General features: G+C 38.4%; 1 protein-coding gene across 4 annotated transcripts in view; it reads right to left on the bottom strand.

Annotated features, from left to right (window-relative positions):
• LOC121645820 (arf-GAP with Rho-GAP domain, ANK repeat and PH domain-containing protein 1-like) overlaps window positions 1-16,024 on the bottom strand; it is a 51,598-nt gene that overhangs the window by 16,208 nt on the left and 19,366 nt on the right. For all 4 annotated transcript variants that reach the window (XM_041994547.1, XM_041994549.1, XM_041994546.1 and 1 more), the window contains 9 exons: window positions 15,762-15,946; window positions 15,529-15,635; window positions 13,311-13,510; window positions 11,650-11,735; window positions 10,953-11,135; window positions 2,999-3,173; window positions 1,236-1,370; window positions 915-1,050; window positions 646-748 (listed from right to left, as the gene is read on the bottom strand). In XM_041994547.1, coding sequence (XP_041850481.1) covers window positions 646-748; window positions 915-1,050; window positions 1,236-1,370; window positions 2,999-3,173; window positions 10,953-11,135; window positions 11,650-11,735; window positions 13,311-13,510; window positions 15,529-15,635; window positions 15,762-15,946 — 1,310 coding nt within the window. The remainder of the gene's footprint in view (window positions 1-645; window positions 749-914; window positions 1,051-1,235; window positions 1,371-2,998; window positions 3,174-10,952; window positions 11,136-11,649; window positions 11,736-13,310; window positions 13,511-15,528; window positions 15,636-15,761; window positions 15,947-16,024) is intronic.

The following is a 16,024-nucleotide window of genomic DNA, read 5'->3' as shown; positions in this document are numbered from 1 at the left end:
CAGCACATCGGTGGTAGAAATATGTGGTGAGCAGTGCAGCCACTTATAAATTTAACTTTGTGTCAGGTTATATTGTTCCTGTGGCTGCACATAGGGAAGCCATGGATGCATGAATTTTTCTTGCAACGTTTCATTAAGCAGTGAGAATCAGTAGCAATAGTTTGTCTTTATTCAGTCAGTTCTGTAAAGAGACAATCTGACACTGGTCACATTGTTTCACAGGTGCTGCATGATGTTGTGTAGAAGTATGACACATTCAGTTGTGCTCTCAATATCTTCGAGTCCACGTATTTTGCTGCATCTATTTCAGCCAGAAGCAAGAAATGCTGCTTGTCGGTAGTTGCCAGTGGAAGGTCAGAGTAACAGTTGTTCTATTTCATGCCATCACACAACTAAATCATTTCCTCTCAGCTGCACACAGTTGTGGCTAATAAAAATAAGACACAGGAAACAAGCAGTAGTAACTGCCCCTTTTTTTAAACAATAAAGCAGAATCTTCTTTTTAAGAATATCTTGTAGTACTGCATAGTTTCTACCTAATCAGAACTCTCCAATTTAACAAGAGTTAAGGAAGATGTATTACCATGTAAATGTACAACCCATTCTCTGTTAGATACGCTTAAAGGATGGAGAAGAGTCTGTTACCTTGGCAATAGACTTGACCCACTCTTTGTGAGTGTCTGGGTCATCAGTGCCAAACAGATAGAGACGCTCAGACTCTGAGTAGAGTTCAAAGGTGTAGTCATACCTGGATGTTGTAAAGAGATTTTAGGAAGATGGGATGTGTAAAAAGCATATAAGTAAATTAAATGTAAATAACATCAAGCTGTTTAGTTTAAGCTATACATCTTATTAATAGCAGATTTAAGATAATCAATAAAATTTGAAGGAGAGATGTGTACATATGTGCATACCCATGTTTTTCAGGTGCATCGACAGCCAAACAGACTATCTCTGAAGACTTAAGTGCTCCATTAGGGTTGGAATTCTTGTCACTTTCATAATAGCTGAAGGTACCATCATTTAGTGTGCACCAACGACGACTGAACTCTATATTAATGGACAAATAAATATTTATTATGCATATTATCAAGAATCATAAACACTGCAAGCATGGGATGTTTTTCTTAATTTAACCTATTGTGTTGATAATAGTTTGGGGACTTTTAGAGAAAACCATTGCTTCACAAAACACAAAGTTTATAGTGTTAGTGCTACCCAGTGATATTGCATACCTTCTTTGGTCTTGCGCTCTGTGATGGCCCGAGCCATGGATGCAGTTTTGAACAGGAAGCCATTGTAAGACACACAAGGTGGTGGTTTGTAATGTGATAGATCCATTCCCCCACCCACCTCTGATTGTGGCAGATCTACAAAAATAAGGGATAAAATAAAAGTCCATGATGCATTAAAGTCCAGGCTTGTGCAAAATCGATTTGGTAATGTGATCCTAAAAATGTCATCACAAAAACACAGCATTACAGTAAGAAAAAATTCATGTAATGTAAGCAAAGTGCATATAATTGCACATGATTATTTACACCGTTAAGAGTCATAAGGCCAGATGGAAGATACACTTAAAAAATAACAAAGCCATTTTCAGCCTAAACTTGGCACCATACACACAAGTAAAAATTATACAATCCAGGTGACAATCCACAGTCTGCTTCACATCACTGAATAACATTTGTGCCCACAATGCAATTACTCATGTTGATGCAAATGATACAGCAGTCTGATGAGTAGGAAACAACAAAGAAACTGTCAAAGATGTTTTGAAGTTATTTAAAAGCCTATATGACATTTAAATTTTTACACATAGCACATTTATCATTTTTGGGTCTATCTGTGTCATCACAACAGACAGAGTCTATGCTCTATAGACATGGACTATGGACAGAGTCACATGTTTTCACATGTGGAGTCCTGAAAATTTCTAGAGATGTTCTGGAGCTGTGCCATATGAGACATTTGCCCTGTCCTACCCACAAAGTTTTTCCATCAAAGCCATCAGTAATATCATCAGCGGGATGATGTATGAAGTCAGCAAATATTCTGTAGCCGTTGATGTGCATGTGACTGTGTGTGTGACTATGTGTGTGACTGTGTGTGTGTGTGTATGTGTGTGGTGATTTTCATTTTTCTTTTCTGTTGACCTGTATGATGCTTTCCACTCACTCCTCACTATTGTAAACACAAACAGATACATGCAGTACTCATATCAATACAATATGAAGCTTCATCAACTATACACCAAAACTTCACAGCAATTTCTACAGCAGTATATCTGGATCAAATACTGCTTCCTGCAAGCTCTCTCAGCTGTTTCCCCACATCCCTTCCTTTGCATTTCCAGCAAAAAGTCTCCTGATGTGATTTGCTTGTGCAATAGACACAGCGGTAAAAGACCAGAGCAAATTGTTCTGAAAATCTCAGGTTTTCACGATTGAAAACAGCTTCTGCCTGTTTGCTTGCTGTCACAAAACATTACATGAGTGTAAGATAAGAACTGCAGACAGTGCAGATTACATCCTTTACTAAGTTTGAACAAGTGACAAATTGAGGCGAGGTGAAGCGATTTGTTAGCACTGGTATGTTGTAAAGTGCTGTCAAGCTTTTGAAAAAGATGTATACTCACTGCAAGATCACTACAATAATTGCTCAGAGTGATCAAATTCATCCTTCAATGAAACATGTTTTTTTGCTTGATAAGATTGGCCTTTTCCAAAATAAGAAGGCCCAATTTGCACAAGAGCTCAATGATGAGTTTGAAAATGTAAAATCTCCTGCAGACTGCAGTCATCTCCTGGGAATATTGCATGGTCTCCAAATCTTTTAGTCACATTGGATGACTTTCTAGTTTTTAATGTTTTCATTAGTGCCAAAGAAATAAATGTATCATAACCCATCAATTTTATTTAGAACTCTTCAATCCTAATACAAAAACTGTTAAAAGCAAAGATGGTTTTGTGATCGACTAAATGCATTAATACTGTACCCGTGTTGAGATTGTGCCGGATCAATTCAGCTTGCAGGGGTTGTGAGTGTGCGCTGGCCAAGGAGAGAGGGGAGGGACAGTTTTCCATACCAGTTGAACAATTCACATCTGCACCGCAGAAAATCAGGCTTAATGTGTCCAGCACATCACTGCATTGCACATTAATACAAAGAGCCTAGAGAGAAAGAGACAGAATATAAGAAAATACATGAGCAAATGTCCCTGAGCAAACAAATGAAAACATCTTGAAGTAATCAGACAATGTGTTTCATGCAATGGATGTTAGGTGTGATGTGAAATTAAAAAATAGTATGCAATTTTTAAAAACTTGGCTCCCTTCTAGAACAGAAAAAACAAGATGAATTATATGTTTACGTCAAATTAGGATGTTAAAATGCACCAGGCAAGGGTATGAGAACATAGAGAATAATGAAATGCATTCTAATGTGAACTAAATGAGGAAACCCAGTGATCCGTAAATTAAAACAGCTAGTGAAATAATGTAGATGCAAACACTGCAAAAGACAAATAGACTTGTACTGACCATGCTAGCCTTATCAAAAGAAGCTTGGTTAGTTATTCATTAAATTTAGTCAAACACACTTTTAGCAGCCTACAAGTGAAGGACAACATTCAAGTTTCAGAATAGTTAGAAACTGACTTTCACATCAAGTGATACATCGATTAAAACGAAAGAGTACAAGTTGAGCAGGCACACAAGTCCCAGTTTTGTTTGAAGTAAGATAAATACAGCGTGTGTATATTAAGTGTGCCTGCACCTGCACAGGCCCTTCTCCTGATCAAAAGATGCCAATATTAGTTCTATGACTGCTGAACAAATACAGCACCTGTTAATGATGTATGTTCCTTCAAAGCACAATCTAATAAACTAATTTTTGTTCATGTGTTGTGTTTAAATCGTGCATCAGGTACTGTCAAAATATAGAAGAATTGCTGAAATTATTTTGAGATCGATTGCATATATGAAAATAATTATGATAAATCTACCACCAAAAAGCTTTTAGATACATTAAACCTTATGCAAGTTGTTGGATTCACTTTAAATCCACTAGATGTCCATTTAATAACACGGCTGCCTGAAGCCTTTTTGTAATGATTAGTTTATAAATCCTTGCTTTAGTGGAGCATTGAAAAAAATGAACACCAATGTGCAAGGAAATGTAGAGCTAAGTGGGCTAAAAGACTGTTGCTAGTCTGAGTGCACAGAAATGTTTTTGTGAAAACAAAGAGTAAGGTCAAACCTAAGCTGCACATTTTCCCACACTGAACATTACACGGGTGCTTTTGTTCCAGTAATTGGTATTTATCTCTATTAGTTTTGAACCAGGTGATGACAAACAAACAGAATTTTGTATATGGAAACAGTGTCAAGGATAATACTATAATTATGTGTTTGGACAGTAAACCTTGAAAGGAGAAGGTGGAGAGGCAGAACAGGAACAATGTTAAAGTTGTGTAAAAGAGGATGTAGAATTTTTACAAAAAGGTGAGGAACTTAACTCTGATTAATACAACTGCACACACACACACACACACACACACACACACACACACACACACACACACACACACACACACACACACACACACACACACACACATCTGTCTTCTGTTAAAACCAATAAGCCCTTTTTGGTCTGATTGAGAAATTCCACAGCACTTTGTCTCTCTCACACACACACTCAAAGCCTTTCCTCCATTTAAGCACTACTGAGCCTCGACACACACTGTCAGACAAACAAACCAACAAACCAATTAACAAAGATTAAAATTGCACAAGACATCCCCTCCACACACACACACACACCCAGAAGATGCAGACATAAACTGCATTTTTCTGTTTCACACAACTCTGGAGACATCTGAAGACAAAGCTGCGGTCAGCCATCTGGAGACGAGCACATCCACGAGAGAATTCTCATGATATGGATCACATGAGTACCATGATAAGACTGGCTTAAAAGTGAGTTTTATTTCAGTGGCTACGTTTTTCTTCAGATAAAAGGGTAGAAGCTTCTATATATGCTCTATGGATCATGGATCGTGTCATTAAAAATGCAGTTTGGTAACATCTTCTGGCAAAAATGAGAAATCATTAAAAAAGGAGATGCCACATCAAAAAAAACAAAAAAAAAAAAAAAGAGACAGAATTTAAAGACTTTCCAAAGAGTTAGAAAGAACAAATGTGTGCATCAGTGACCAGGGTTTTAGAAATCATTAAAAGTTAAAGTAAAATGAAACAAACAGTAAAAATATAAAAGGGGCAGAGTTTAAAAGTTTAAATCACTATTTGAATGGTGATAACATCAAACAGCTTTAAAAATGCAACAGAATCTGAGTAGTGGTGCAATTTTGAATCCATTTCATTTAGATTCCGTCAGAAAGAAAAAATTTAACACAAGGCAACCACACTACCTAATGGAAAAATGCAGAATATCAGGCTAGTTTTCAGTTCATTCCTGGGTTCAGCCTGCTCTACAACATTCAAATGACAGCATAAGAATAAAAAATAAAACGCTGTTCATTAGATGGCACCAGTGTCTTGCCAGTTTGACTATCCACATTCACATGAATTAATTGTGTAGCTGTGCTGCTGAAGTTAGCTATAAGCCAGACAAATCAATTATTCAGATGGATCTATGCAGGCTATCAACCACCCTGCTGAAAATCAAGACCATGCAGTTCACAAATAGTGCTCTGCTGCTTACAAATAAAGATCAGTGTGAGATGACTTGTTTTGATGGTATATTCACATCTTACTAACCATGCAGATTTTCAGCCATACAAAAAATAAAATTGTGAAAACTGTGTATGTAGGTCAGTGTGCAGTGATGACAGCACCAAGCATCTTCGATCGGCTAAGTGACGTTAACCAATCAGAACAAAGTACGATCAGGAAATGGGCTGTTTGAGTGTTTAAAGACCTCACCCTTCAACATCTGCTGCCTATGAAAAAGGGAGTAATGTAACCACACACACACACACACACACAAACAAGGGGAAAAGAGAGGAGAAGGGAATACAAGAATCTTACCAGACTCCCCCAGAGAGAAAGAAAGCAAGATTTGTATCTGGGTGTGTCTAAAGATCGCAGGCCTCCATCTGGTCTCTGCAGTTACACAGGACAGAATTGGAGGAAAGGAAAGAGATGAGAGAGGCACAAGAAGCAAAATATTGTGAAAACAAGATGAAAGCATTTCAGCGACGCACATTAATTAGAGACTAATTGTCCTTGGCTGGAGACTCAGTCTATGTACAGACAAACACATACAAAGACTCAGCTTTGTAGATTTTAGCATTTATAGTCCACACTCTGTAAAAAGTACACACACATACATGTATATGTGTCCATATATTAAATCCAGATGAGAAACAGCAGCTATCCATATAGGTTCCATCATGACCTCACTAGAGAAGGTCTATAGAGAGAGGTGGAGGTGAAAATCCTGGCCAATGAAAGTGTAGAGAGAAAATGGAATGAGGAGTAAAACAAAGAGATAAAACATACGAAGGGGGACAACTAAAGAAAATAAACAAAAACACTGATCTTCATATAGGAAACATATAGCCCAAATCCTACAGAGTGAGAATGTAAGGGAGCTCAGTTGGAAGAGACAAGAAATGTATAGTCACAGTCAATAGAAAGTTTTTCTTCCATAAAGGCCCTGTCCTAAACTCTGAAAACAAGCTCATAAAGAGATTTTACTACAACCTCTAAGCTGTCAGATTGCTATTATAAGTACCAATAAAAATTCTGAAGGTGGCCAGCACACAGTCAATATTCTATAGTTCAAAATGATCAGGATTTGCCCTCAATATGAAGCAGTGAATTCCCAGTTGGGAAGCTATGCCCAACAGATATTTTAATTCTAGCAAATATAACAAAACAATGAATCTTACTTGTGATAAACAAGTGACAACAGGAATTGGCACCCTTATGAAAATGTTTACTCTATCAGCACATGGATCCTGTGTCATACTTCCATCTTTCATGCTTACTTGATTATTCACAACAAAAAACCAACAAAAAAGCCATTTGAAATTATATTCAAGAGTCAGAAAGCATAACATAGGAGCTTACCATGAAGCAAGTCAGATCTTTGAGTGGCTGTCACTTGATTCTCAACACATGGTGACAAACAGTCAATAATAACTGTAAAAACAATCAATTTTTTCTGATATGTATTGCAGACATTTAAGGCTGCTGTTATTAAACTTTTACTTAAAAAGCTAACTCTTGTTCTAAATATTTTATTCTAAAACAGGTATAGACTTATACTTTGATTTTAGATTTCTAAAATTCTTAACAAGCTTCTAAAAATCAACTTTATGAACATTTGCTCAGAAACAGTCTGAAGTATTTTAGTTTGGATTTACAGCACATCATAAACGAGAAAAAGAAAAAAACCTAAGCACTGGTAAAAGTTATTAACCTTCTCATGACCTGAGATAATAGACTATACATTCTATACTTGTCCAGTTGAATCTCAGTGCTGTATTTGATAATCAGTGATTAGAGCATTGAAACATCACTAGAACTAAAATTAACAGCACAAGGCTACGTACAGTCACATATACATGATACATCCAACTTTATTCATGTAAATGATGACACTTGAACACATACCAGACTTAGTCATGGGGACTAAATCTGGTGTGTGTTGAGGACTCATTAACACCAAACCACAGGGTTCAGTGCTTGGACTCATTCCTCTTACACAAGTTTCCAATAAGTATTATTATTAGATTTTCATTGCTAAATAGGTTGAATTACAAGGATACCTTGAAATGTTTAAAGTCCTGCAGGTGAATTCAAGGAATGTTTTTGGCTCTAAAAAGGGAATATATAAACAGAGGTACTTTGGATGGCATTACCTCCAGCTTCAAGAGAACCTAGAGTTAGTTTTGACGACATGTTCTTAAATCTCTATGACTGCTTTGCAATATTGTCAATTAAAATCTCCAAAAGTCTGGAATGCACGATTCCCATTAACTCTGCAAAGCCTGCAGCAGATCCAAAATGGTGCAGTGAGGGTTCCAGTTTTGGAATAAGTTCTTTTGCTCAAAGTGAAATATGAGATGAATTAAAAATATGCTCACGTGCTGTTTATGGTTATTAAACTCAAATCTACCTAAAAAAACATCCAGCTTATCCCAACAGCGCACTATGTCCTCAAAGTTGATGCTTCCAACAGTTTCTAATAGATGAATCAGAGGCAGAACATTCCGTTATCCATCTCCTCTCCTGTGGGAGCAGCTCCCAACTTAGATTCAGGAATAAGATGTCTACTTTTAGGATTAGGCTAAAGGTTATACAGGTGATTTTGCTATAGGCAAAGGCAGGTGGAGAACCTCCGACTCCTCTCTCACTCTCCATGCATTTATTTTGTGCAATTAATTTCAATTACAAGTAATTATTTTCTCCAAACTGTGACTAGGTGCTTGATCAAAGTGATTGCTGGGTGTCTTTTCGTGTAGGGCAACTTTTAGTAATGAACTGCCTCAATCCAAACAGAACTGAATGCCAGTAGTTGACGTCGTGGTGTGAAAGAGTAATCTCAGAACAACAGACAGTAACCGAACCAGGACAGACTTAAAGAAGGAGAGAGACAATAATGTTCATTCATAGGAGTGGGCTTATTGTGGACTACGAGCACACAAAGCACATGAACCAAAAATACAAAAAGGATCACAAACATGCCCACACATGCACATCAATATGTATGTTAAATACCCCAGCCCACTCCGGTGAACAACATACACACAATAACTGCAATGTATTCTCACTAACACAGACCTACATTACCTCAGTCTCTATAGTTTCAGGACAAAAACTTTGCCACATAAACACATTTGTACAATTTCACTAAAACCATATACAGAGATCCAAAGTCCAGTGACAAGCAGTGACAAACAAGCTCCAGCTTATTCACATTAAATCACACGTTCAAATTCTTCACAAAGCAAACCTAACACAAAACAGAGTTGCAGCCATACGACTTATTTTCACTACCCTCTTCGGACAGCTCAGCTCACACAGCTTACCTTCAAGTTTTCAGTTCCTTTCAAACACTGCTCAGTTTGAATGTCAGTCGTCACAGACAGGCACACAGATTTCAAAACTGAAGAACACTAAGCTTGTACAGCTCTGTCAGACATAAAGTTCATAAGCAACAAACAAATAAGAAAACGAGCTAAGAGGGAAGAACAGCTTTCTTCAGCAGTCCAAGCCAAACAATGAGGGCAGGAGGAGGAGGAGGAGGAGGGGGGAAGGGGGGGTGGGAGGAGTTACAGCACATTCCAGTTAAATCAGTGAGTAATGATGTCACATTCAGGAAAAAAGGAAAAACAAACAAGGAAAAAGCAGTGAGATTTGAAAAACCCAAGACTAGATCAATAAGTCTGAGTTTAGTCCAAAATACTGAAATACAGAAGAAACTTTCTAAACAAAATCCTTCCTTATTTTTTATACCTACTGATGTAACTGCAAAGCTGTTGCAAGCACATTTTACCTCTGCTAAGGCGGAGGTCATGAATTCGGTGGCGTTGGTTTGTCTGTCTGTTAGCAACATAACTCAAAAAAATTCTGCAGAGATGTTGATAAAATTATTTTAGGAAATCTCAGAATTTGAATAAAAAGCAAGTGATTAGATTGTGGAAGTGATCTGGATATTTTTGCCATTAAAGCTTTTAACTAAAAAATAATGCCTCAAAAATATTTCTTAGGACACACCCAAAAAGAAATAGAACCAATGTGTAGCTAAAGAATTTATAGTTTGTTGATGACAGACAAAAACAAGTAGAGCAGCCATCAGCAACCACCTCTCTGAAACAAAGGAAGCTACTGCCTTTTGAAGAGAAAATAAAATAGAATGGAAAACTGCTGAAGTCAGAATATATTTTTCTCTGCAACAGCTCAAGAAAAAAAAACACTAGGACTAGCAGCAGGGAGAAAAATAAACATGCTTTCAACTTTATCTCCTTCACATCCCAAACACACCAACTCACAACACCCCTACAGCTCCACCCCAACTCCCCACACACACACCCACAGACGGAAGCATGAATGCTTAAGGGAGGAGAAACATACAATAACTCATAGTCAAGTGTTTAATGTGACTCACTAACACACTCTGTTTGTGAGCCCTACACATTGCTGTGGTAAGTGGGTTAAGCAGCTAATGAGTGACCAGGCTGGGGCAGAAATACTAAGACTTTTTCCACACATGAGGGATTTCAACGTCACAATATAAAAATCTTTCTTATACTGTTCCCACATTTCCTACTGTAGACTTTAGGTATGAGAAATCATTTTTCCAACCCTGGTTATTAAATATGAAAGGGTTCCTGTCTTGCAGAGCATGGTCTAAACTGCAATGTCTCCTCTGTTTTGCAAACTGACCAAAATAAAAAGAAATAATTCTCAGAAGTGAATCTGAAACCTGCACTAATGATATGTCACCAGTTTAATTTCCTCCAACTCTTTATGTAATTTACACGCATTAAAATGACTGAAATAGGAATTAGGCTTAACAGGAAACCAAACAGCTTTTGTAATCCAGGATTTTTTTTTCACTTCATTCTATTGCAAGAAATTCTAATAAATTCCTCTAGCCCCATTTTGGGAAAGGTCAAGTGCAGTTTGTCAAAAAGACCCAGATCAGAGAAAAAAAAAAAAAAAAAAAACCACAAACTCAGTTGACAGTAATGAATTAGAGAAGGGGTGATTCCATGAATTTGCCTTTCAGGAAGCCAGTGAATGGAGGCAGGATGACAGTCAATGCTACATTCCAACGCAACAATGTTTTTTTTTTTATACACTTTACAACATAATTCTCTGTGCCATATATGTATAAACAAAGTGAAGTGTGCAAATTTAAATGTGCAACAAACAAAAAAAAGCAAACACTCCAAAACAGTGACTTCAGCTTACATTGTTGAGCTCTCTCTGGTTGCCATATAGAGGATGGTATTTTCTGTATTTGCCCTGGCGGTATTTGTTGCTGATGAAGCGTCGTCGGTCTTCAGTGCAGCTAGAGGGTGTCAAAGCTTCACTTGGTGGGACATTAGCTGCCCAGAAGCTGTTTACCCGTTCATTGCCAAGCAGTAGGAAAACCTGTGTAATAAGTAGGTAAAGAAAATATTTTGAACGAAGCACATGTTTGATATTCTAACCAACCTATCTTTCCTTCAATATTTAACGGTTTGTGTACAAACTGACTTAAGACCCAATGTCACTGTCCTCCTACTTCCACAGGTTGTTTATGCTGGTATGGTTGTTAGGCAATACATCCACCAGAGGGTAGTTCAGAGTTCAAATTTCACCTCTATGTTCTTATATCACAGCAACAGTGGAGGAGATCATGATTATGTAAATTATCAGAAAGAGACATAAAAGGAGATAGTGAAGCAGACAATCGTGGTCTGTTCCTCTTTGTTCTATTCACTGGTCACACATGAGTTATACTGTGCAACACTGCCCTCTTGGTTTCTAGTGATATTTACTCCATTTGTTTTAGACTCACTGTACTTCTGTGACAGTGCATTAAATCCAAATGGCTTACTACTATCTGGCGCAGACAGTGGCACAGTCAAACACTTTGGCTGATTGTCTTTGGCTGTTTAAGTACCTGAATGAGCTCCTCTGTCCACACTTTCTTGTCCATCTTCAGACTCCGAACCTTTGAGATGCTAGGACCCAGTCCTCTGTGCTCTCCTGAAAAGCCATTCATTACATAGTAGAATGTGTTGAGAATAAAATAATATAAGGATGATGTATGAAATATGAATCATTAACCTATGGAGGTCTGGATTCAGAATCATACTCAAAATAAAAGGGGAAAGATCAAATCACAGGTTGACTCAACTTCTGTGGAATTCAAGACAATTAAAAAAAATAAATAAATAATAATAATAATAACAATAATAATAATAATGGCCTCCATGTGCCTGTATGCGCTCCCTACAACATCTAGGTATGCTCTTGATGAGGCGCCATATGTTTTCCTGTGAAATCTCTTCACAGACTTGGATCAGGGCATCAGTCAACCCTTGGACACCTCGTGCTGTAATGTGGCAGCGATGGGTGGAACAAGACATGATGTCCGAGAAGTGCTGGATTGGATTCAGGTCTGTTGAACAGGCAGGCCAGTCCATACCATCAATGCCTTTTTCATGCAGGAACTGCTGACACACTCCAGCTACATGAAGTTGACCATTGTCATCTATCAGAAGGAACCTAGGTACCATTGCAGCAGCATATGATCTGACAATGGGTCTCAGGATCTCATCCTGGTACCTAATAGGATACCTCTGGCTAGCACATGAAGGTCTGTGCGGCTCTCCAAGGATATCCCTCCCCAAACCATCACTGACCCACTGCCAAACCAGTCATGCTGGAGGCTGTTGCAGGCAGCAGAACACATCTGTCACTTGTGCTCAATGTGAAACTGCCCTTATCTGTGAGGGGCAAAGCGCCAGTGGTGAATCTGTTAATCTTGGTGTTCTCTGACAAATGCCAATAGGCTGCATGGTGATGGGCTGTGAGCACAGGCCTCACTTGTGGATGTCAGGCCCCCATACCACTCTCAAGGAGTCAGTTTCTGACAGTTTCAGCAGAAATATGCACATTAGCAGCCTACTGGAGGTCATTCTGTAGGGCTCTTGAGGTGTTCCTCCTGTTTCTCCTTGTACAATGGAGCAGATAGCGGTTTTGCTGCTGGGTAGTTGTCCTCCTATGGTGCCCTCGACGTCTCCTGGTATACTGGCTTATCTCCTGGTGTCTCCTCCATGCTCTCAACACTGTGCTGGGAGACACAGCAAACCTTTTGCCACAGGGCATTGATGTGCCATCCTGGGTGAACTGCACTACTTGAGCAACTTCTGTGGGTTGCATACACAGCCTCATGTTACCTCTAGTGGTGAGGGCACCGGCTAAACGCTAAAATGACCGATAATCAGCCAGAAAGGATGAAGACAGGGAAATGGTCTTTGGCCACCACCTGCAGGATCATTCTTTTTTAGGGGATGTCTTGCTAATTACCTCTTATTTCCACCTGTTGTCTGTTCCAGTTGTACAACAGCAGGTTGAAATTGATTCACAATCAGTGTCACTTCCTAACTGGACAGAATGACATCCCAGAGGTGTGACTTATCTGTTTTGAGCAGTGTGTATACATATCAAACATATTTTAAAGACATGAAAATTCTATATATGCTGAACACAAAGACATTAACAACACAAGTCCAAAATTTGTGAGAATCAAACAAATCTCAAAACTATCACACATACCTGCGCAACGTTTGCAGATCACCACGCACAAGTTGATCGCTGCCCAATCCGGCTTGGGAGCTCCACAATCGGCACAAAAACTGTTACTAGGCTCCGCCCAGATCTGCTCAGCTACCTCGCTATTGGACAGCGCCTCACCTATGGCATTCCTCATGGCGTCCACCCACTGCTCTCTCAGCTGCTCTGACTCCGCTATGAAACTGCGAAGTGACAAAAAGACATGGCCAAACATCCCTGACATGAAGGCGAAACAGTCAACTAATAAGTGATAGAAATGAGAAAGTCCGCGTTAGTCCTTTGTAACGGTTCCCTTCTGGTCATGAGTACGGTCGGAACTGACTCTTACTCTGCTTTTGTTTTTTTAAATATACTTGAATCAACTCCTGGAAAATACAAAAAAAATAAAAAAATCACACACACTCTTGTGGTTTTATGCAGCCCGTCATGTCTCAATTCTTCCTCTTCTAATGTGTCTGGCAACACTCTGGCGCTGTCTGCACTTAAAAATAGCCATATACAGAGGAGCATACTTCTTATGTGACTAAAGTGTCTCAGAGTTTCCTGTACCATGTATAATACAGACTTCACACAAGTATTAAATTAGCTTCTTCCAAAAGATATGCACTAATGTACAATGGGGATTCAAAAGTTTAAAGCTACCTGTGGAAATAGTTGATGTTGGCATTGCTTAAGAATAAAAAAAAAAAACACAAATTTCCATTAAAAATGAGCAGAATCAACTGAACAATTTGAACTAAAAAATGTTCAAAGATCCATCCAATCCAAGATATTTCATGTTTTGTTTTATCAGTTTCATATCATATGTTAGTTAACATCGATCTCTGAGGCCTGAAATACATGTCAAATAGCATGGGACATTAAAGTTATTAAAAGTTTTATGACTGTTATTGCTTTTTGCAATACTCAAAGGAATTTTACCAAGGGAGTAACTTTTTTAGGTGTTATTCTGTCCCATATAAGATGCACAACAATCAAGCATCACTAAACTTCACTATACATTCCATGTTGGGGACGGGTCAGGTTCTTTACTCTCTTCTTCAGCAGCCATGCCTTTGTAAATTGTGCATAAAGTGGTTTTGGATGGTCTTGGTGAAACATATGTGGACATATCTGAAAAAGATGTCATTTGTTTTTCTACATTTTCAGTGTACTTTTCTGCATTATGCTGCCACCACAAGAGTGTGCTTTGCATTTTCAAAGGACATCAATACAACTCCATACTATCACAGAGTCAGGCTGTTAGATTTGTTGCTTGATCTGCATATTCATTTTCATCTATGATCTGGAAAAAAAGTGTCCATTTTTCAATAATTTGTCTGACCAAAATACATTTATTCACTATATGGTGGTCAATCCCAGATGCCTCTGAGCCTATAAAAATTAAACTTTCTTGCACTGTAAAATCTTTAGTGGCATTCATGACTAAATTCCATATTTCAGTATTTAATAAGTTTCCACAGTAAAAACAACCCACCCATCTAAATATCACTGTAGTTGATGGATACATGTGTATACTTCTGGTCTACATTAAAATTACTAAATTTCTCAGAACACAAAAACCACAAATGCAGAGACAGATGCAGAGACAGATTTACAGTTACAACGACACATACAGCTGATTGTCCACAGAAAGGCGCAAACCTTCTCACAAATTCCCCCCATCCTGTCAAGCTGAGCTCTTGCACTGCAGGCTGTGCACTGTCAGCCAAAAGACCGCACACACCACTTGTGCGCTTGTGCTCACACACATCCCCCTGCTCTTATTCACTCATAGTCAAACAAAACAGCTTTTCACATTTTGACAGACACCCAGCTGGGTACTTTGAGGGTAGATAGGGGCAAGTTGTCAGTAAAACAACATGATCTCATTTCTAAAAGTATCCTAGCACCAAGGCCAACTCCCTGACTTGCAATAAAGAATTATTTGATTTTATTTTGAAAGGTTTGGTGAAAATCTGATTTAAAATGAAGAATTAAAGGTCCAGTATGTAGGATATTTGGACATCTAATGACATAAACTGCAAACCTCATTTCACTCTTCCGTTCAGAGGGTGTAAAAATAGAGTGGTAAAAAAATATGTAAAAGTTCAAATGGCCCTCCCTTAGAGTGACTATTTTAGTTTGTCCCTTCAATCTTTATGGCATAGAGTGTAAAGACAGAGTTTCAGTTGTGTGTTGCATTTTAGAAATTCACTACCTGAATATGCGGTAAGGGGTGGTAAGATCAAAACTTCGACGATCAGAGTCCTTAACATTTCCCACATTCATATCAATAGACGTGATACCCACTCCTATACGATAATCCTGAAAGAAAGGCAAAAAGAATAATAAAGTATTGTTACAGCATTTTTTTTTTGAGTATTTGCCATTTATTCAGTCAACATCTTCTTTAATTTGGGTTTGAGAAAAGGATAATGCAATTGTTCTTACATCCATATTTTTGTAGAGGAAGACTTTATCTGAGGCAACAACAGTATAAAGTTTGGAGCGTAATCCTCTGAGTTCCAGATAGCCCTGATACTCCGGCATCGACAGTGAACCAGGGCTCATGGTGCTGCGTCGTTGGCGCCCCCTGGTGCAGTCTTGCAGTGCAGATACCCAACTGTTTCTTTCAGCTGCAATAGATGAGAAAACACATGACCCTATATCACGAACTGTTACATACATTATTCTGTATCAGTGTGAAGTGACCA

The sequence above is a fragment of the Melanotaenia boesemani genome, chromosome 9 (assembly GCF_017639745.1).
Source record: "Melanotaenia boesemani isolate fMelBoe1 chromosome 9, fMelBoe1.pri, whole genome shotgun sequence".
NCBI lineage: Eukaryota > Metazoa > Chordata > Actinopteri > Atheriniformes > Melanotaeniidae > Melanotaenia > Melanotaenia boesemani.
This window is presented reverse-complemented; position numbering and strand designations above follow the sequence as displayed.